Consider the following 21,316-nt stretch of genomic DNA (forward strand, 5'->3'; position numbering starts at 1 on the left):
TTGGCGGCTGACATAAAGCCCAGGTTAGTAATGGAGCGGCATCTATAAGACGTCCCCATTACTAATTCTATAGTAAAATGTGAGCAATAAAAACACGGCCAGAAAAAAGTATTTGAAATAAAAAGCACACACAATTTTGATTCTTAATTAGCAAAAAAATACAAAAATACTTGCCTAACGCCCATTCCATGGAAGCCCTCATCTCCTGTAACAAAAATAAATTGAATAAAAAACATATCCCTCACCTGTCTGAAGTGATGACACTCCAGATTTTTCCACGGCGATCTGGGTCACTGATGTGACTGTTCTAGAGGACAGCAGGCTATACACTGACGCAGGAGTGTAATCACTCCTGTGTCAGTGTACAGGCTGAGCTGCGGCAGTGAGGTCACATGAGTTCATCAGCTGATGAACTCGTGTGACCTCACTTACAGCACTACTGCTGCATGAGAAATTCCCATGCAGCAGTAGTGTCTTAAGTGAAGTCACACGAGTTCATCAGCTGATAAACGCGTCTGAACTCACTCTCCGCAGCTCAGCCTGTACACTGACTGGAGCGATTGCGCTCCTTTCAGTGTATTGCGGCTGCTGAATAGAGCCGTCATATATTCTGATGTGGCGCTCTTCTCATGAGATCGATGTGGGACACTCTGATTATATGGACTATGGCAGACAGATGATTATGGTGGTTTTATTATTTTATCTTTATTACAGGTGACATGGCCATTGGGGATTAGGTGTAAGGTGAGTATATGGTGTTTTTTTTATTTTTTTTCAGGGGACAAGGGCATCGGGGACAAGGTGCAGGTGAGTATAATGTGTTTTTTTTTATTTCAATAATTTTATCAATTTTAACTTTTTTTTATTTATTATTTTACTTTCAGCTCAGGTGCCGCTGACGAGAGACTACTGCTCCCATCCAGCGGCGGCTGTGCTCGCTATTTCCTATGACAGCAGGCGCCGGCTGATATTGGTAGTAATCCCATCAGCTGGCGCCTATAACCCACGGTAAGCTTTTTGCTGCTGGTCCCTGTCACAGCTGCGGAATCATGCTGACATTTGTCTGCATGATCCCACAGCGCTCTAACTGCAGTAACCATGTTACCGCCGATCAGAGCCTGTGTTTCCTGCACTGTCACGCAGATGACAGCGTGGGAAACACCCAAACACGAGCAGTATGTCCATGTTTGGGCTCCGTGCCCGAACAGTTGGTGTTTGGTATGGATCCTGAACTTAACTGTAAAGGTTCGCCGCCGGCTTTCCGATCGTCACTGCGCAAGCGTGGACGACTCCACGCTACACACTGTGCAAACGCGGCTCCATGCACCACACTACGCAAGCACGGGATTCTAGAGACGTCAGAGCAACCAGGGAAGTCAATCAAATTGAGTGGGCGGCGATGACCATGACTGAACAGAAAATGAATCGCACCCCTATGACTAAACGAGCAGATACTATATAAGTATATAAAGTGCTTTTTATACAATATTACAGCACCGTTGTTAAGGAAAATAATGTGTTAGTGATGGACAGGACGCCCATCCAGCAGCCACAGAATACTGACTTGGCCCCCTAACCAAGGTCCTGTGAATTAATTTACTCTTCTCTATGTACCAATCATGTATTCTCCTATATACTGTATGTGGTATAACATGTGCACAGACATTAGATATTATACACAGGATACTATGTGACTGGTGTAATATCTGATGTCTGTAGTCATAGTATAGTGTACAACAGTCATATATTATCCTGTATATGATATTGGGTGTCTGTAGTCAGTATATCATATACCGGTCATATATTATCCTATGTAATTTATGTGCTGTACTATGCACAGATACCAGATGTTATATATACGATATATCACGGATCTATCCTGTACTATGACCTTTTTCCATCGTGGAGTTCGTACACATTGGTGAGTTGCTTGAGCAAGTATGTTTGAAAAAAAAACAAAACATAAAAAAGGTATTTAAAGGTGCAGTAACTATGTAGTCCTCCATAATTGTGTGAAAATCTTCACTCCGGGTATACACTTTTTTTTTTTTTTAGGGATGTAGAAAAGCACAGTGCACCCTGCTTTACTGCACTTCTACAAGCAAATCCCTGGCTTACAGATAGTAATGCGGAGGCATAGTATGTAGTACATCTGACCACTGTACTCTATGGCGCTGTAGAGCAGCACCTTTCAATTTCTTTTTTGTGTGTTTTCTTTTTCGTCACGGACTCACTTGGCCTATTGCAGCGATTCTAATGTGACCTTCCCTTAGGCCATATTCACACATTCAGTATTTAGCCTGTATTTCACATCAGTATTTCTAAGCCAAAACCAGGAGTGGGTAAAAATTGCAGAAGTGGTGACGTGTTTCTATTATACTTTTCCTCTGAGTGTTCCTCTCCTGGTTTTGGGTTACTAATACTATTGTAAAATACTGAACGTATGAACGTGGACTTAAGGCTGGATTCGCACCATATGCAACTAGGTCCACTACACAGATATACAATAATTGGCACACAGGTTTATCCTATTCTGCTTTAAAGAAGCAGAACTTTTTTTCCCCTAAACCTGTGTATATAATGTAGTGTCAGTAAGTAAATCTCCCCTATCACTGTCTTCTTATCCAGCGCCGCTCTCCTCCTCTTTTAAGTCACTTGGCGATTCAGACCTTCCAGATCACATGGCGGTCTATGTGTGAACCAGAAGCTTTCTTTACAATGTGAGTATATGAGGTCTCGTTCTGACGCTCCATACACTTACATTGTAAAAGCCATTTCGAAGGTCATGCAGAGCACAGCGCGACTTAGAGAGTCTGCAGAGCGGTGACATCACTGAGAAGCGGAGCGGAACAGCGCTGGATACCGGAGAGAGCAGCAGTAGGTGGGTATATTAATGGGAATCTGTCACCCCCCTGAGACCTATCAGACTCCTAATATGGGCATACAGGTGATAGAAATGTGAATCTATACTTACCTGTATGTCCCATATTAGAGAACTGATTGCTTTGAAAATGCTTTTTATAAAATCATTTTACTTATGCTTGGCATCCAGGCGAGCCCAAGAAATCCCCGCCTACTTAATTAATTTCAATATTCACCCCCTCCCCTGCACATCACAGGGCCTTGTGACGTGCAGATCCCGTGCCGGATCCCGCGCCTGCGCAATTTACCTGGTACGCAAGGCGCGGTAATTCCAGCAGTCTGTGCATCCTTGTGGAGCAGGGATCTTCTGCACAGGCAATGGCGAGACACTCTGCCTTCCCGGCGCCTGCGCATGTGTCCAGCCTGCCCCCTCCCCACATATCCATCCTGGCCTCCATGTGTCCAGCCTGCCCCCCCATATATCCGTCCTGGCCTCCATGTGTCCAGCCTTCCCCCTCCCATATATCCATCCTAGCCCCCATGTGTCCAGCTTACCCCTCCCATATATCCATCCTGTCCCCCCTTTCCCATGTGTCCAGCCAGGCCCCCCTTTTATGTGTCCAGCCAGCCCCCCCCCTTTGTGTCCAGCCAGCCCCCCCTAATGTCACTCTGCCTTCCTGGTGCCTGCGCATGTGTCCAGCCTGCCCCCGCACATATCCATCCTGCCCTCCATGTGTCCAGCCTGCCCCCCCATATATCCATCCTGCCCCCCCTTTTAGGTGTCCAGCCCAGCCCCCCTCCAATGTGTCCAACCAGCCCTCCCTTTTATGTGTCCAGCCAGCCCTCTCCCCCTCTTATGTGTCCAGCCAGCCCCCTCCCCCTCGTGTGTCCAGCCAGCCCCCTCCCCCTCGTGTGTCCAGCCAGCCCCCTCCCCCTCGTGTGTCCATCCAGCCCCCCCTCCCCCTCGTGTGTCCAGCCAGCCCCCCTTGTGGGTCCAGCCAGGTTTCCCCCCCTCGTGGGTCCAGCCAGGCTCCCCCCCCCCCCTCGTGTGTCCAGCCAGGCCCCCATCCTATTCTATACACACACACACACACACACACAAAGATACCTCTTACCTTCCTGCGCTCCCGTGCGGTGTCCTCCTTCTCTGGTGGCTGAATTTCGCGCCTCCTTCACAGCAGGTGCATGATGATAACGTCATACGCCAGCCAGAGAAGGGAGATGAACAGCTTCACCTGCTTCACTGGGACATGCACTGCGGCGATTCAGGTAATGAATGTCGCATACGCGTGTAGCACCCCGAGGGTTCGGTTGCTACAGGGGTATTGCACCTCACCCAGAGGTGTGATATTCCACTCCCAGGTAAGGATGGAGTGTGGACCAGGGCTCAGTTAGCTGCACACACACTCCCCATTTCCGGGGGACAACTCGACCGTGCTCCCATTTTTGCAGGCACAACTGACCATGTCCCTGGCTGGAGGGGGTTGGGGGGAGAGAACCCAGTGGTGTAGGAGCAGAAGGGGACGGCTTCTGGAGCACAGGAAGGAGCTCATTGGGTGCAGGTCACTTGAGCTCAGACAGAGAAGCAGATAAAAGGTGGGGGCCATCTTAAGAAGTCAGTCAGTCAGTCAGAGCAGAGGGGAGAGAGAGCTGACAGGGAGCAGCGGCTCAGCCTGAGCTCAGCTCCACGAGGCAGGCCTAGAGAGAAGACCGGGGCCAGAGAGGAGAAGAGAAGGAGAAGGAAGGAAGGAGAAGAGACAGAGGAGTGAAAGGGCTCCAGAAACAAGAAGGCAGAAGGGACCCTAAGAGAGCAGAACGGCCAGCAACCGTTGCATACCCCACTATACTGGGTGAAAGGGTCAGGCTATGGAAAGGTACCGAATTCCTAAGTTGGTGGAGGCGAATCTACCCTCATCCAAGAACTGGAGGTTGTGACAATTTATTGGTGCGACCCCCCCCCCCCCCCGCTAAACCCGCTAGGAAGGCACCATATAGGATAGCGGGAAGTGAAGGCCAACGCTTACCCGACACGGTCCGCGGCAGCCGGACAGAAGTCAGGACACTGGTGGGGCACGAGAGGCCAGAGAAAGGACAGAAGGGGGTCCTGTGCCATACTCCTGAATTGCCTGGGGGTTGACCGAGCTCCTCACCTGGTGGACGCAGTACAGCTCGGGCAGTCCTTGCTGACAGAAGTGACTTGGATAACAACTGTGAGTAAACGACCCTGGACTGCATTATTGGATTCAGTGTGATTTCTGCTGCGCCGGCATTATCACCCCCAGCATCCACCTACTCTGCCCTGAGGCTACACTCTTCCCGTGGGGAGTTATCCTATCCCTGTTCTGCACACCAACACCAGCCTCAGCGGTCTGCCTTGCAGCGGCGGTCATCCCCGACCGCAATCCATGGGTGGCGTAGTCGGACATTCAAAACACTGATAAATAGACTGCCACAATTTGGTCTGACCACCCTGAGCCATGGGACTGGGTTGCCACTACTACCCCCATCAGCACCGTACACTAGAAGGTCCGGTTCCGGGTACCCACGGCCCAGGGGGCGAGTCACGCACGTCCCTGCATACACTGTGCCTGCTCTTTTAAAGGACCCGTACCCCTTAAAACCGCAGGTTATTTTTTTTTTTTTCGTTCTCTTCTCTCCCCCCCCCCTCTCCTCTGCAGCAGGGGGCGGGGCCCACCGGGGAAATTCCCAGTACCTCACCAGCCCAAATTACTGTTCAAATGGAACAGTTTTATGGGATAGGATCTTGCTTGAGCACCATTGTTCCCAGAAGTGCCATGAACACAAGTGTGCAATCTGCATATTTTAGAAAGGAATAAGTCCAGCGCTGTTAGTCCATTAAAAATCCATTCTTCATTTATTTCATAACTTCAAATGGTATAAAAGCCATGAAGTCACAGTCCAGACATTAAAAACATACGAGTTTTGACGCAAAGCAGTGCGTCTTAATCATTGACAAGGATCTGATGGCAGACTGAACATTTTAAACTAGTTCACCATTCAGTCCCCACTCACCAGAGCCGGCGCTCCAGGAGGTGGTGAGCAGACATTAACTGTATGTTTTACAATCTGCATACTTAGTCACGTCAGATGAAAATGTAGTCGGCATTTGACTGCAATTATGAAAATCACATATCTGTGATCACTAGACTGCCCGCTGGGAATAGAGCGGAATCGTGACAGTGTATGAATCATTAGCAGTGTTTCTGAAAACCACCTTATGGATATGTGTAGAACGAGCAAGAAAGCTTGTAAAAGAGCTTCAACATGACGTTTCAAGGATGGAGCGAGACTGCCATCTACTGGCCATTGACAGTCAAGCGGAACCAAAATACACAAAGGAAGTTGAAGGCAGGGCAGATTCAGATGCTGGACCCGATCAGGTGACTTCCAGGAAGGAGTTGAGAGAGATAAGAGGCCAGCGCGCCAAACCTGAGGGGTCTTTGGTGCCAAGCAGCAGAGAGGAGCAGACGTGCTCCCTGCGTCCTGAGAAACCCCGTGTGACAGGCCAAATCCAGAGGCCTGAGAGGTGCTCCAGCCGGGCACTGGTAAAAGAGCTCCGGATCACTCACAGTTGTGACCCGAGTGCTGTGCCTGCTGAGGATACTAGGAACCTGATCGCGGTGCTGAGTGAGTTCGCGGAACCCGACGTCGGCCGCCGACAGACGAGGCCTGGACCCCCCTATCCAAGGCTCGAGAGACTGCCCCCAACAGCCAAGCAGAGAGGAGCTGCATACGTGAGCAGGGCCGTCACTTCCACTGCTCACCCACGGTACCGGGGACAATTGGGTTTAAGTACTCAGGTTGGGAGGGGGACGGTTGGGGCTAAAGTAGCACAACGTGATTTAATTGAATTTATCCGTTAAGAGACTCACGGCCTAGCGGGAATAACCGGTGACCCCTGATAGGGCCAAATTCACGGTTAAAGAACTTGTGTGGTGCTTCTCATGCTTGAGGGCATCACCTTACTTTAAGAGACTGCGCCTTATTTTAAGAGACTGCGCCTTATTTTAAGAGACTGCGCCTTATTTTAAGAGACTGCGCCTTATTTTAAGGGACTGCGCCTTATTTTAAGAGACTGCGCCTTACTTTTAGAAATTTTGTATTTTTCTGATATTTCAAACCAATGTTCAATACCCTTGTTGATAATCCCTTGTTTCAGTATACCTGTTGTATAAAACTGTTTATATTCATCTCTGACTGTTCTCGCCTTGTGTCTCTGTGCGTTGCATTCCGGCACCTGCATTACATATGTACACACATCTGGTCAGCCAAGTTTTTCTAGGCAAAGACGCTTCATTAAAAATGGCATTCATTTTCCTGAAGCAGTTTCACTGGTGGCATTACTGTAGTTTTCTGTGGTCACCCTGCCGCTGACATAATAGTGGTTAGTGACTTCAGCAAAAAATGAACATGTCCCTTCTTTTAACCTCTTGACGGTTTTAATACCCAGAAGCAGTTAAGAGGTAACAAAACACTGAACTTTTGCACAGTAATGTCGATTATATATCGCTATGCATTATGTTCATTTTTTTGTGGCGTTCTTGCAGCTCTTTTTCACCAAAATCCACCTGAAAAAGATGTTGTGTATCTACACTAAGCTTGGTTTTGGTGCCATATTTGTGTAGTAGGTTTGGACCTTTCACTGCTTCTATGTAGCCCACTCAACGGAGAATTTCATACTGTAAACACAATAAGGATGGGCCATTGTTCATGGGCCACTGCTGTCTGCTGCTCCTAGGCCAGTTTTTCCAGCCAGCCCCTGGATATTATAACCCCTTATATGTTGTCATAACATGGAAACTAGAAGTGGTCGAGAAAAAAAGCCAGAGAGGTACCATTGAGAAGCTGAAAACTGATGGTGGGCCGTGGATAAGAGTGTAAACAAAATCTTTATCAATAAATTCTGTTATTCTAGAATAATAGTTTGCATTGTATTTGCTATAAATCTGTTTTGACAAATTGAAGGTATTAAAAATATTTCTCTCATTATCAACTGACAAAGTACATACAACTATGATAAAACATATAAAAACAATTACAGACTTAGTAATTAAAAAATCTTATTTTTCTATTTAAGGACTGTGAAATCATGAGATATGTTGAGGAAATCTGCGGATGTTGTGGTATGTAAATAACATTTAAGAGATCCCAATACTGTTTTGCTCTACTTGGATTTGGCATTATATATTTTTCTTTGCTTTTACTCCCTAATTTTTAGTATATTTGTAAGTTTGGTTATTGGGGATGTTTTATGAGAGACATTCATGACATATAGATAGGATTATCATAAATGTCTGATATATGCAGTTTCCACTTCTGGGACCTACTCCTATTTGCAGAATGGGGGTCCTACCGTCGTCAGTTCCAGCTTGCATCTGACCACCAGTGAGGAGGGGTGGCGGAGAGGACAGAGGTGGTAATAGATGCCGTTCCCAGAAGAGGGACCCGCATCTGTCAGACATTTATGCCACATCCCGCGTATATGCCATAAATATCTCTAATTTTAAGTAACGTGTAGATTGGTGGCCAATATAGATATGTGGCACATAGACTGTCCTTTCTAAAAATGATGTAACAGTCTGCAAAATACCGTATATACTCGAGTATAAGCTGAGTTTTTCAGTACATTTTTTTGTGCTGAAAAAGCCCCCCCTCGGCTTATACTCGGGTATATACCCAAGTATATATGGATTCCATTGGTGGATAGCGGAGGGGGTGGGGGGTTGCGGCGGAGGAGCGGGGCACATGCGGTAGCCACTGCTGCAGCTATCACATGTGCCCGCTACTAATGAGAAATTAATATTCCATCTTCTCCACGCCCATGGTCGTGGAGAGGAGGGAATATTCATTTCTCTTTAGTAGCGAGCACGGAGGAGCGCTAAGCAGTGGCTCCTGCTCACAGTGCCCGCTACTAAAGTGAATGCATATTTGCTCCTCTCCGCACACACAGTTCCGGTGTGGAAAAGCGTGCCAGCAGCAGCTCACATCAGTGACTGAGAGCATGCGCTGTTGCAGGCATGACGCCAGGATTAGGGGCTGAGGAGGCCATGCATACTAGGATTGGGGGGATGAGGGGGCCATTCATACCAAAATTGTCGGATGAAGGGGCCATGCATACAAGGATTGGGGATGACGAGGCAATACTTATCAGGATGAATAAATTTACCAGTAGCTGCTGCATTTCCCACCCTAGGCTTATATTGGAGTCAATACGTTTTCCCAGTTTTTTTGTGGGAAAATTAGGTACCTCGGCAATCGAGCATTCTAAATAATTATGTAACAGCTAACAGAAATAGCAAATATATAACAACACACAATATAAAGAGTGACTATTTTGTCGAAATGTCATATTCTGATCAATACACATTCATGAACAATAACATATAAAACATGAAAATCCTGCACACAGTTTTGTGTTTTCTTTACTGAAAAGTAACCCAATAAAATAATTGAGACATTTGTTTCCTTCATATACCTTATTCTGTGTTGTATTGCTAAACAAGGGTGTTCAATATATACAATAAAATTATAGAGGTGTTCCCCTTACCATATTTCTCTATTCTGTACATGCCTTCCTTTTTTTGTAACCTTTCATTTCAGTAACATTTTATAACAATAAAGATATTGGCCCTGATTCATCAAGATTAGCATTTGATGAAGTACGAGCTGAAGTAAGATGCGTCAAATTCATTAAGATAAATTTGCATGTTAATGAATTTGGTGCATCTTTCAACTGATGCGTGCCACTGACAGAAATGTTTAGAGTATATTTTAATCATAATTTCCGCCAATGAATTTGTCGGACACACTCCTGTCTCACCTGAGCTCCAGTCACTTTTCAAAAAGTTGGCATAGCTGGTCGAGACTTGCGTAGAATTGCTAAGTCACAAAATTTGTATAAAATTTTGAGTTGAGCATAAAATTTCAAGCAGTTTTACACCAAAATTCTGGGGAAAACTGCTTGTTGAATGGGCCTCATAGTTCTAAAAAAAAAAATAGATGAGGCCCAAACATAGTTTTAAATGCATGTTTTCTTTTCGCAGATTGCTACAGATCCTGCCAGCCAATTGATGTGGTGTTTGTAATAGACAGCTCTGAAAGTGTTGGCAAAACAAATTTCAGTCTTGCCAAAAATTTTGTGATTAGCATTGCCAACAGAATAGATAAAATGGGCAAAAATGAATCAGACCTTACAGGTAAACCTAAGATTTTTACTACTTCATAGTTAATTTATTAATTTGCACATTTATTTTTCTGTTATCCTCAATCAAAGGACTGACTTTCTTCTAAAAGTTTATTTTTGTTTCTTCTCATTTAACATTTTTGTGTTGCAAACATTGTCATGAAAAGTATTAGACGTTTTCAGCATAAGCCCATAGCAGGGACTAGAGCTGGATGGGGAGTGGCGACACACGGTCATCTAATTCCTGTCAATCTTTGGCATCTCTTATGCAGTCTATTGGGCGGTCCCATTCAGTGATTGACAGTCTAACCCATTTGATTGAGCATGCGCAGATCACTGTCAAGGACCTTCCACTGAACTCTTACGCAGTTAAATGCCAGAAATTTCAAAAACATAAGCTATACTAAATCGTTTCCAACAAATCTTTATATCATTCTGCTCAGATTTTGCTTTTCTATACCCTGCAGTTCACAGATCGAACTACATGTACAACATGACAGGTTTCTTTTACAAAGGACCTACTTGAGCTCTAAATTGTTTTGGCTCATGCAATTCCATATAACAAACACAAACTGGTTTAAAAGACAGAATGATTGAATATCATAACATGCTATGAAAAATAAAATAATAATAATTACCTGTTTTTAGGCTCTCGACTTGGCGTAGTCCAGTATAGTCATCAAGGAGCAATCCAAGCTATCAGAATGGATGACCCCAGTATCACCTCAAAGGCCTCTTTTATATATAAGGTGAAATCAATGGAATGGCTGGCTGGTGGAACATGGACTCCGTCAGCTCTGAAGTATACTTATGAGCAGATTATCCATCCAAACCAAAGAGCTGTGAGCAAAGTGGTTGCATTTGTAATCACAGATGGACGCTATGATCCTAAGGACATAGATAAGCTGGAGTCCCTTTGTAAAGGAGTTGAGGTATATGCTATTGCTATAGGGGATTTATTTATAAGCAATTCAGAAAAAAAAGAATTGGAGAAGATCGCCTGCAATGTCAGTAACAGGGTAAAACATCTGAGGGTATACGCTGAACTGGCATCTGAGGAGTTTCTGCAAGAAATTGAGGATGTTCTTTGTCCAGGTATTAGATTTTCATGTGATTTTTAAATTTTTTTTCAAATACAAACATTTACATTTCTAGGAAAAAAAAAACATTTAATTCCATTTTTTACAGAACCGGAGATATTTTGCCCAGATCAGATCTGCAAACAATGTAAGTAATTATAATGCTTCCACATGATCACTCCTAAGCAAAATTAAATAATGTATATAGTCATAAGCTTCTTGGTACACTTTCTGAACTATAGAAACGTATATGGTATTTAACAGCAACCTTTTTAACTCCTTACAAACATGGCGAATTCCGCTTTCCTCCCCTTCTTTCAAGATCCATAAGTGTTACATTTGTCCATCCACATGGTCGTATGAGGGCTTGTTTTTTGTTTAACAAGTTGTAGTTTGAATAGTTTCATTAATTTTACCATTCAATTTACTGGAAAATGGGAAATAAATCCCAAGTGTGGTGAAATGGCACACGAAAAACGCAATGCCGTTCTGTTTTGGGGTTTTGTTTTTATGGTATTCAGTGGATTGTAAAAGTGATCTGTCCATATCATTCTCTAAGTCAGTATAATTTGAGGGATATCAAACTTGTGCAGGTTTTTATTATTATTGTTATTGATAGTTAAATGGTAAAAAAAAGTCACAAATTTTTAAACAAAAAAATCACTTATATTGCTATTTTCTGAGATCCGTAACATTTTAATTTTACAGTCAATAGAGTTATGTGAGGACTTGTGGCTACCTTACATTTTTATGGATACCAACTGGGAGAACACTCAACGTTTTGATAGCTTGTTCTTGCAGTTTTTGTTTAGTTTCGTCAACAGAAAAACTGCAATTCTAGCATTTTATTTTTTTATCAATATGGCATTAACCTATCAAGTCAATTAATTTAATATTTTGATAGACTAGAATTTTACTGATGTTTGATGCCAACTATCTTTATTTTTTTATTCTTTATTTTTAAAAAAAGTGAAAAGGAGGGTGATTTTGAATTTTTATATTAAAAAAAACAAAACATTTTTTTATTTATTTTATAGCCCTTTAGGGTATTTGATACTGCAATTGACGCGCCCCCTGGGCCTAGCGTACACGTGTAGTGTGCTACCCGGAACCAGGTCTCGGGGGGGGGGGGGGGGGGGGGTTTGTAGTCTCCGTGGCGGCGACCCGCTCCCGTGGCTCAGGGCGGTCAAACCACTGGCAGTCTTTATAGGGTTTTAAGTTAATTGTCCGACTACGCCACCCGTGGATTGCGGTCAGTGTGGACCGCCGCTGCAAGGTAGACCGCTGGGGCTGATGGTGTATGCAGCTGAGGTAGTGTGACTCCCCACGGGAAGAGTGCAGTAAGAGTGGATGATGGGAGTGATGGTGCACGGGCGTCCCAGCATTAGTAGTGCTGGTGCGGCGATGAAGCACAGAGATGTGGGGTTGCAGTTCAAGTTCTTTACTCACAGTTCTTTATATTCCAAGTCACTCCGCCGACAATGACTGCCCGAGCCGTGCTGCGTCCACCAGATGCGGGGCTAGGTCAACCCCCTGCAATTCCAGAGTGTGTCACAGGACTCCCTTCTATTCCTTTTGACTCGCCCCCTGGGCCGCTTGGGGAACCCGGAACCGGGCCTCTGGTGGGATGCTGGGGGTGGTAGTCTGTGTGGCGGCGACCCGGTCTGTGGCTCAGGGTGGTCAAACCAGTGGCAGTCTTAGTGTAATAACAAATGTCCGACTACGCCACCCGTGGATTGCGGTCAGTGGGGACCGCCGCTGCGCTGCAGACCGCTGAGGCTGATGTAAGCGCAGCCAAGTATGTGATAACTCCCCACGGGAGAAGTATTGCCTCAGGGCAGCTAGTGTGGATGATGGGAGTGATGGTGTGAGCGTCCCTGTACTAATGGTGCTGGTGCGGCGATGAAACACAGAGACGTGTGGTGCAGTTCAGGGTCTTTACTGATGGTATAAAGCAGACCCTCCCGGGAGTACTGGTTAGCAGTAGAGGCCTGGTCAGTCTGTGAGCAAGCAGGATCTCCCCTGGCCAGGCGGAGTTGTAGGCCTCCCCGTCTATCTGCACTCTTTCCTGGCTACCTTGCTGTAAGCGGTTACAAGTAGCCCACGTCCCTGAGTATACCGTGTGGTGCTCACCCGTATAGCTGGTGACTTGGGGCCTTCTGTTAGCCTCCGCTCCTGGATGGCGGCGCTGGTCCCTTTCTTGTGACTGAGCCTCCGGGCTTCTATGGCCAGAGGACCTGGAATCCCCTGCCGACTGGTTTCTGCTGCTGGGTGTATATCAGTCCCCACAGCCTCGGACTCCGGTGTCCGGTTGTAGTGTCCTCAGCCAGGGCGAGCTCTGCTCAGCTCCAGCCCCTGGTCTTCAGCTACTGTTCCTACAGAGCTCCTGCTGTATCTTTCCCTCTCCAAGCTCTGACTGACGTAATCCCACCCCAGACCCAGTTTATAAGGGCAGATTCCTCCCCTCCCAGGTCTGGGAGGGCGGTGTTGCATGCTTAGGGCTCCTGACCAGAGAAACCTCCCACTTGCTCTCAGACATAATATTTCTAATACTGTGGCAACCAGACCCCTGGGGTGCCACACTTTCTCTGGCAGTGCCCCACCAGTGACACTGTCTGTCCAGCTCCCGCGGGCCTTCTCTTGGGAGGGCTTCGTGCTCACCTCCCTGACCCTATGTGGTGTGCCTTTCTAGCAGGTGTAGCGAGGGGTCGCACCAAGATATGATCACGACCGCCGGTCCTTGGCTGAGGATTAGTCACCTCCACCAACTTGGGATCCGGTACCCTGTTCTGCCAACCCGTCACCCGCAATCTCCTGGGTCCTTAGGGTTCCTTCTGCCTTCGTGTCTCTGGGCCTCTCTTGGTGTTCTGTTCCTTTCTGTTTCTGTTCCTTTCTTCTGGCTCTGGCCTTCACTCTAGGCCTGCCTCGTGGAGCTGGGCCCAGAGTGAGCCACAGCTCCCTGTCAGCCCTCTCTGGCTGAACTCCTTCTCTTCTCCAACTCTCTGCACTGACTTCTTCTCTTTCAGTGCTGGCTGAGCCTCACAGGCTAGGCCCGCCTCCGGAGCAGAGCTCCACAGAGGCCCTGCTCTGTCACTTCCTCTCTCAGACTGAACACTGATCTAAGATGGTGCCCACCTTATATACCTCCCTCTCTGTGTTATGAGCCCAGGTGACTTGCAACCAATGGGCTCCTACCTATGCCCAGAAACCCAACCCCTATCTGCTCCTACATCACTGGGTTTTCCTCCCCCCTCCCCACTCCAGCCAGGGACAGATTCTGTCATGCCTGCATTACTGTCTAATGGGAGCACCGTTGAGCTGTCCCCCGGAAATGGGGTGTGTGTGTGATGCATGCAGCTAAACGAGCCCTGGTCCACACTCCATCCTCACCCGGGAGTGGAATATCACACCTCTGGTTTGAGGTGCAATACCGCTGTAGCGGCCGAACCCTCGAGGCGCTACACAATCATGTGATCACTTATACTATATGTAGTATATGGTACAAGTAATATATACAGTCATAGCCGAAAGTGTTGAAATTGTACCTGAAAATGAAATATTTCTCCCAGGAATTATTGCAATTACACATGTTTTGTTATACACATGTTTGTTTCCTTTGTGTGTATTGGAAAAACACCAAAAAAAGAGGAAAAAAGCAAAACCCCAAAAATGTGCCTGACAAAATTGTTGACAACCTCACTTAATATTTGGTTGCATTCCCTTTGGAATAAATAACTGCAATCAATCGGGTCCTATAACCATCAACAAAGTTCTTATACCTCTCAATTGGAATTTTGGACCACTCTTCTTTTGCAAACTGCTCCAGGTCTCTCATATTTAAAGGGTGCCTTCTCACAATTTTAAGATCTCTCCACAGGTGTTTAATAGGATTTAGATCCAGACTCAATGATGGTCACTTCATAACTCTCCAGCTGTTTCCATCCATTTCTGGTTGCTTCTTAAGGTATGTTTGAGGTCATCATCCTGCTGAAAGACCCATGACCTAGGGCACAAACCCAGCTTTCTGACTGGGGCACTAAATTGTGACCCAAAATCCTTTGGTAATATTCAGATTTTATGATGCCTTGCACCAGGGCCGGGACAAGGGGTAGACAGGGTAGACACCTGCCTAGGGCGCTAACTCTTGGCTACCTGAGGGGGGCGCACTTTGAAAGGAAAACTGCTAAATGCCGGTTGCCGCCCGGCGCCTTCCTCCGGCCGCTGTCATTCAGCATAGTCACTGACACCACTCAGCCCTCTCTCTGCCTGCGCCCCAGTCGTCCTTCCCTCCTCATGCTCAATTGTATTTGCATCGATCAGACACAAATACCATTGATAAAAGAAAGACAACATTCAAATAAGGTGAAAAAAACTTAAAGGTTCCATTTATTCTGCCATAGATGCAAAGTTTCGACCAGCCATAGGTCATTTTCAATCGAATACAATTGATGTCAGAGCTGCCTGGTACTGGAACAGAGGAGCTGCAATCTCCTCTGCTCGACCGGGATCTTCAGAAAGACGCAAGTTACTTCCAACCTGCGCCTTATTGGAGAAAGCGCATGCAGGGGATGTCAGATAGCGCGATATAGTGGTGTCATCATGCCGTCAAGCGCTCACTGCTGCACAGAGGAGACAGTGGACAGGGAGCCTGGATTAGGTGAGTATAAGCCTTTTTTTTATTAAATTACTTGGCTATGAAATAAGGGTCTGTGCAGGGGAAGGGCCTAAAATGAGGGTCTATGCAGGTGAGGCATAAAATGAGGGGCTGTGCAAGGGGGCATGAGATGAGGGGCTGTGCAGGGGGGGCATGGAATGAGGGGCTATGCAGGGAGGGGCATAAAATGAGGGGCTGTGCAGGGGGGCATAAAATGAGGGGCTGTGCAGGGGGGGTATAAAACCCCACATGTACCCCATAATGGTACCAATAAAAATGTCAACTTGTCACTCAAAAAACAAGGTTATAGACCAGTTGAAGAAAAAATTAAAATTTACAAATCTCATAAAAGACCATCTAAAAAAACCTTTATCACCATAGTGGTACTGACCTGAAGAATCATATTACCAGATCATTTTTACCACACAATCAATGCTGTAAAAACAAAAACTACAAAAACAAAACAATAGCAGAATTGTGGGTTTTTCTATCATTTCACTGCACTTGGATTTTTTTCCCATTTTCCAGTACATTGTAGGGTAACATGAAAGGTGTCATTCAAAACTAAAAATATTCGTTAACATGACTGTTGATAGAAAATTAAAAAAGGTACAGCTCTTGGAGAAAGAAAGGAAGAAAAACTATTGTTCTAAAACGGCAAATCATCCAGTCAAGAAGGGGTTAAATTTAGTGTTTTCTTAAGATATTTAAAACCATTAAGCAGTTTCTATATGGCGACATTTACCTTTTAAGGGTTGCAAATAAATGGCCATTGGGGTCTGGATTTTGAGCCTTGATCGGGAGATGAGAACAAGTTTATGGTATTTTTTCTTTTAAGTTGTAAATGTAAGTTGGTTATACAATATAATAGAATCTACCAACAATGACTGCAGGTGGAGTGCAGTCTCTACAGTGTGAATGCTCTCCTTGGAGTGGCGTAACTTAAAGCTCATAGACCCCAATGCAAAAGCTCCAATGGGGCCACAAATTATTGCAAGTCTTTAATACCATAGGTCATTTTATATACGCAAAGGGACTTTTGGGGCCATGTAGGCTTCAGGGCCTGGGTGTGATTGCAACCCCTACACCCCTGTCTCCTTCTATATGTTGCTGTTTTGCCAAGTTTTTGACACTAAGGTTCGGATACGGCTTTAAAGAAGGCAACCACTTGCGATGTAACACAATTTTATCTATAATAGTTGATTTAAAAGATAAAATACATAATTAAAGGAATCGTATGATATGATGATATTGCGTAAAGTTTTGTATATGTTAACATACAAAGGTTAAGTATATATACTCACATTATCACCAAGGAGCTTTTAAACATCATCAGTCTGCAATGTCAGAGAAGCAATCCCTAAGACAGAGAACCCCTGGAAGTCACAAGGCGCTGCATGGAAGTCTCACTTATGCAGGTATTACATACAACACTGTACACAACAGTACAGGTCCAATAACTTCTCTTTGTATTATTTCTCTGGCCTTATATAGTGAATGTACACTAGTAAGTCTAATTCAGCTTCCCCCCACAGTGACCAGCTGTAGTAGAAAGTAGTGTTGAGCGAGCATGCTCGACACTGCACGGTACTCGCCCGAGCATCTCACTACTCGAGATGTACGGCGAGCACCGAGCATTTCTCTGGTCTCCGCCGTGCACGTTTGCCGCTCTTTACAGAGCCAATGAACATGCAGGGATTGCCAGCCAGTCACTGTAATGCCGCAGCCATGTTGGTTGTGGGCATTACTGTGATTGGCTGGCCGCACAGCGTCACCTGGAGTATTTAAAACCGGGCGCCGCCATCTTGGACACAGTCGCCCGGGATCAGACGGTGTAGGGAGAGTGCTGCTGAGTTAAGGAGAGATATATAGTGCGAAATAGGTAGTGTAGGGTCTCTAAAGCCTGCCAAATCAAACAAACAGTCCTTCTCAGGACTAATATCCATCCCAGATATCAGGCAGGCAGGCTGTATACAGTGGTTATACCAGCAAACGCTGCATTACAGTCCTGTGTGCTCCAGTTGGGCAAATTGCTAGACTTATCCCCTGGTCTCAGGGGCCAGGAAAAATCCTTTTCTTTTCATCTAAATCCTGTATTTTTTTTTCCCTCAGTCAAACTGTACAAATAAGCGTCTTATTAACCTTTTGGTACTCCCTCCTCCCCCCCCCCCCCCTAAAAAAAAATAAATATTTGGGTGTGTCTGTGACTGTTCAGACATTAATATATCTGTTTAAAAGAGTCTGGTGTAGGCCAGAGAAATAGAACTGTGGTTTTGCAGTTCCACGGGTCAAATCTCTGTATTATCCTGCTTTTGGCATTTTTTGCCGTAAAAAAAACTGTAATAGTGTCTCCCTGACTGTTCAGACACCAATATATCTGTTTAAAAGAGTCTGGTATAGGCCAGAGAAATAGAACTGTGGTTTTCCTCTTCCACGGTTCTAATCTCCTTCTTATTACCCCTTTTCCATTGATAGTGCGAGTGTAAGCTATTTTACTTCATTTACAATGGGCAAGGCGCGTGGCAAGGGACGTGGAACTGGACGTTCTGGTGATGGTGCGTGTAGAGAACGGTGCCGTGGCCAAGGAGAAAATGTGCCACAACCAACAGCCACATCTTCTCGCTCCCACTTCTTGACCGAATTACTAGGGAAGCACACTACAACACCAGTATTGCGAACTGATCAGTGTGAACAGGTTATTAATTGGATAGCAGATAATACTTCCAGTTACCTGGGCACCACCACCTCCGGTCTGTCTTCCACACGGTCAAGTTTTAGTAGCCGTGAGTCTCGATCGCATACTCCTCCTCACCCTGATGCTCCTTCCTCCCACCATGCCGAGTGTCGTCAGACAGCAACTGATCCCACACTTGGACACTCTAAAGAGCTGTTCACTGGTCCATTTCCATATTTGTGCCCCTCGACTGCTCCGCTGGAAGTGGTGGAAGAGGAGATCCCATGTAGCGATGCCCAAATATTTGAACAGCCACGGCCACAGGAAGTCGACGCTGGCAATTTGTCACAAGAGGTGGACGATGACGAGACACAATTGCCACGAAGTGAGGAGGAGGATCGTAGTGCGCAAGTGGAAGAGGATGAGGTGGTGGATGATCTAGTAACTGACCCAACGTGGCAGGAGGACACGCAGAGCGAGGCCAGCAGCAAACAGTGGGAGGGAGGCAGAGTACCCCAACAGGCAGGAAGAAGCAGTGTGGTGGCCGCACACAGAAGGCGGGCAACAGTTCCCCGTAACACCAACATGAGGGACGTTGCCAGTACAAGCGGTAGGTCTTCCAGAGTCTGGAATTTTTTTTAAAGACAATGCTGATAACCACAAAAAGGCCATTTGTACCACCTGCCATGCCAGCATCAGCAGGGGTGACAAAACTACCAGCCTGACCACCACCAGCATGATCAGGCACATGTCAGTAAAGCACCTGACATTGTGAGGCGAACCCAGGGTCCACGACCAGTGTCAGCGGGTGTCACCACTGCTTCTTCCGCTGTTGTGCATGTAAGAGAACCCCCTGTTGTGCGTGCAAGGCAATCCCCTGTCCATACTGCAAGCAAAGATGCCCCCTCCTCTCAGTCTTCACTTGTTATGGCAGTTTCTCAAGAAACAGCATCAACGTCCACGTCCCACCGCAGCGTTCAATTGTCCATATCCCAGAGCTTTGAACGAAAGCGCAAATTCGCGGCCAACGCCCCAGAGGCCACAGTCCTAAATTCACACATTTCACGACTGCTTGCATTGGAAATGCTGCCTTTTAGGCTGGTGGAGACAGAATCCTTCTGCAACCTTATGGCGGTGGCCGTCTCTCGGTACTCGATCCGCAGCCGACACTATTTTGCCCGGTGTGCCATCCCCGCACTACACAAGCACGTGTCCCAAAACATCTGCCGTGCCCTCAACAACGCAGTTACTGGGAGAGTCCACCTGACAACGGACATGTGGACAAGTGCTTGTGGCCAGGGACGGTACATCTCCCTGACGGGACACTGGGTAAACATAGTGGAAGCCGGGACCCAGTCTTACCTTGGGACGGAACACATCCTCCCCACACCGAGGATTGCGGGCCCTATGTCAGTCAGAGTTGCCCCCACAGTGTACAGCTCCTGCGCATCATCCTCCTCCTCCTCCTCCTCCTGTTCAGCCTCCATCTCAGATATCACCACATCAGTTACAAGCTGGAAGCACTGCAGTACTGCCTCAGCCAAGCGGCAACAGGCTGTGCTGAAACTCATAAGCTTAGGTGATAAACCTCACACTGCTTGTGAGTTGTGGACAGCTGTGAAAGAGCAGGCAGATCTGTGGCTGAGACAGCTGAACCTACATCCAGGCATGGTCGTGTGTGACCATGGCCATAACCTGGTGGCGACTCTGAGGCTAGATTACACACATACCATGCCTGGCTCATGTGCTTAACCTCGTGGTTCAGCGGTTTCCTAAATCGTACCCCGAGTTGCCAGATCTGCTCATCAAAGTACGTCGCCTGTCAGCTCATTTTCGGAAGTCGGCTACAGCTTCCACTGCCCTTGCTGTGTTTCAGCAGCGTTTGCAACTTCCGGCACATCGACTGGTGTGTGATGTCCCCACATGTTGGAACTCTACCCTCCACATGTTGCAAAGGATTTGTGAGCAGAAGAGAGCAGTTGTGGAGTACCAGCTGCAACAAAGCCGTCGATATTCAGGTCAGACTCCACACATAAGACCTCAGGAGTGGACCTGGATGACTGACATATGTACCATCCTGACAAACTTTGAGGAGTCCACCAAGATGGTGAGTGGCGATAACGCCATCATTAGCATCAGCATCCCACTTGTCTGTCTTTTGCAACGCTCTCTGCAGAGAGTTAAAGAGGGGCATTGCAGCCAGAGTATGATGAGATGGATCAAGAAGCCGTAATGAGCGATTACACACAGCCCAGCCTCATCTCATCCCAACGTGCATTGGGGGACAATGAGGGAGAGGAGGAGGAAGAATAGGAGCTGGTATCATGCGCTGTAGACGGTAGTACCTGTACAACTGCCATACAGTCGGTTCAGCGTGGTTGGCCTGAGGACAGGGGGGAGGAGGAGAGCATTGTCAGTCGTCATCTTGGTGAGGACACGGAAGTCTTGCTCGTTACCAGTCTGGCACGCATGGCTATATTAGTAAAACTACCGCACTCCTGGAGTAATGGTGGTGCCCAGGTAGGGTTACAAGCCCGTAATCATATAGAAAAGTAACCTGGCACTCAGAAGACTCTTGGGTTCTTTTATAATTTTTAATAAAGTAGTGCATAAAATAAACAGACGTTTTGGTCACATTAGACCTTCATCGGTGTACTACAAAAAGTGAAAAATGGCAGTGAGTAACATATAGAAGATTATAAATAATACAACCAAAATATACATGGTCAATTTCAACATAATACGTCATGGGAAATGCATATATGGAGTACAACAGGGGGAAATGGAATGGGATGGGAAGGGGAAAAGGATCAGGGCTGAGTAGGGAACAATGGTAAATCCTG

The 21,316-nt window shown here is 46.4% G+C and overlaps 1 protein-coding gene across 7 annotated transcripts in view; it reads left to right on the forward strand.

Moving 5' to 3' along the window:
* The window catches only part of LOC141265403 (collagen alpha-2(VI) chain-like), a 704,763-nt gene that overhangs the window by 626,661 nt on the left and 56,786 nt on the right, over positions 1-21,316 (forward strand). For all 7 annotated transcript variants that reach the window (XM_073678446.1, XM_073678444.1, XM_073678445.1 and 4 more), the window contains 4 exons: positions 7,961-8,006; positions 9,927-10,079; positions 10,715-11,161; positions 11,255-11,293. In XM_073678446.1, coding sequence (XP_073534547.1) covers positions 7,961-8,006; positions 9,927-10,079; positions 10,715-11,161; positions 11,255-11,293 — 685 coding nt within the window. The remainder of the gene's footprint in view (positions 1-7,960; positions 8,007-9,926; positions 10,080-10,714; positions 11,162-11,254; positions 11,294-21,316) is intronic.

This window comes from Phyllobates terribilis, unplaced genomic scaffold (genome assembly GCF_046119375.1).
Source record: "Phyllobates terribilis strain yellow unplaced genomic scaffold, ASM4611937v1 Scaffold_4__5_contigs__length_816908805, whole genome shotgun sequence".
In the NCBI taxonomy this organism is placed as follows: domain Eukaryota; kingdom Metazoa; phylum Chordata; class Amphibia; order Anura; family Dendrobatidae; genus Phyllobates; species Phyllobates terribilis.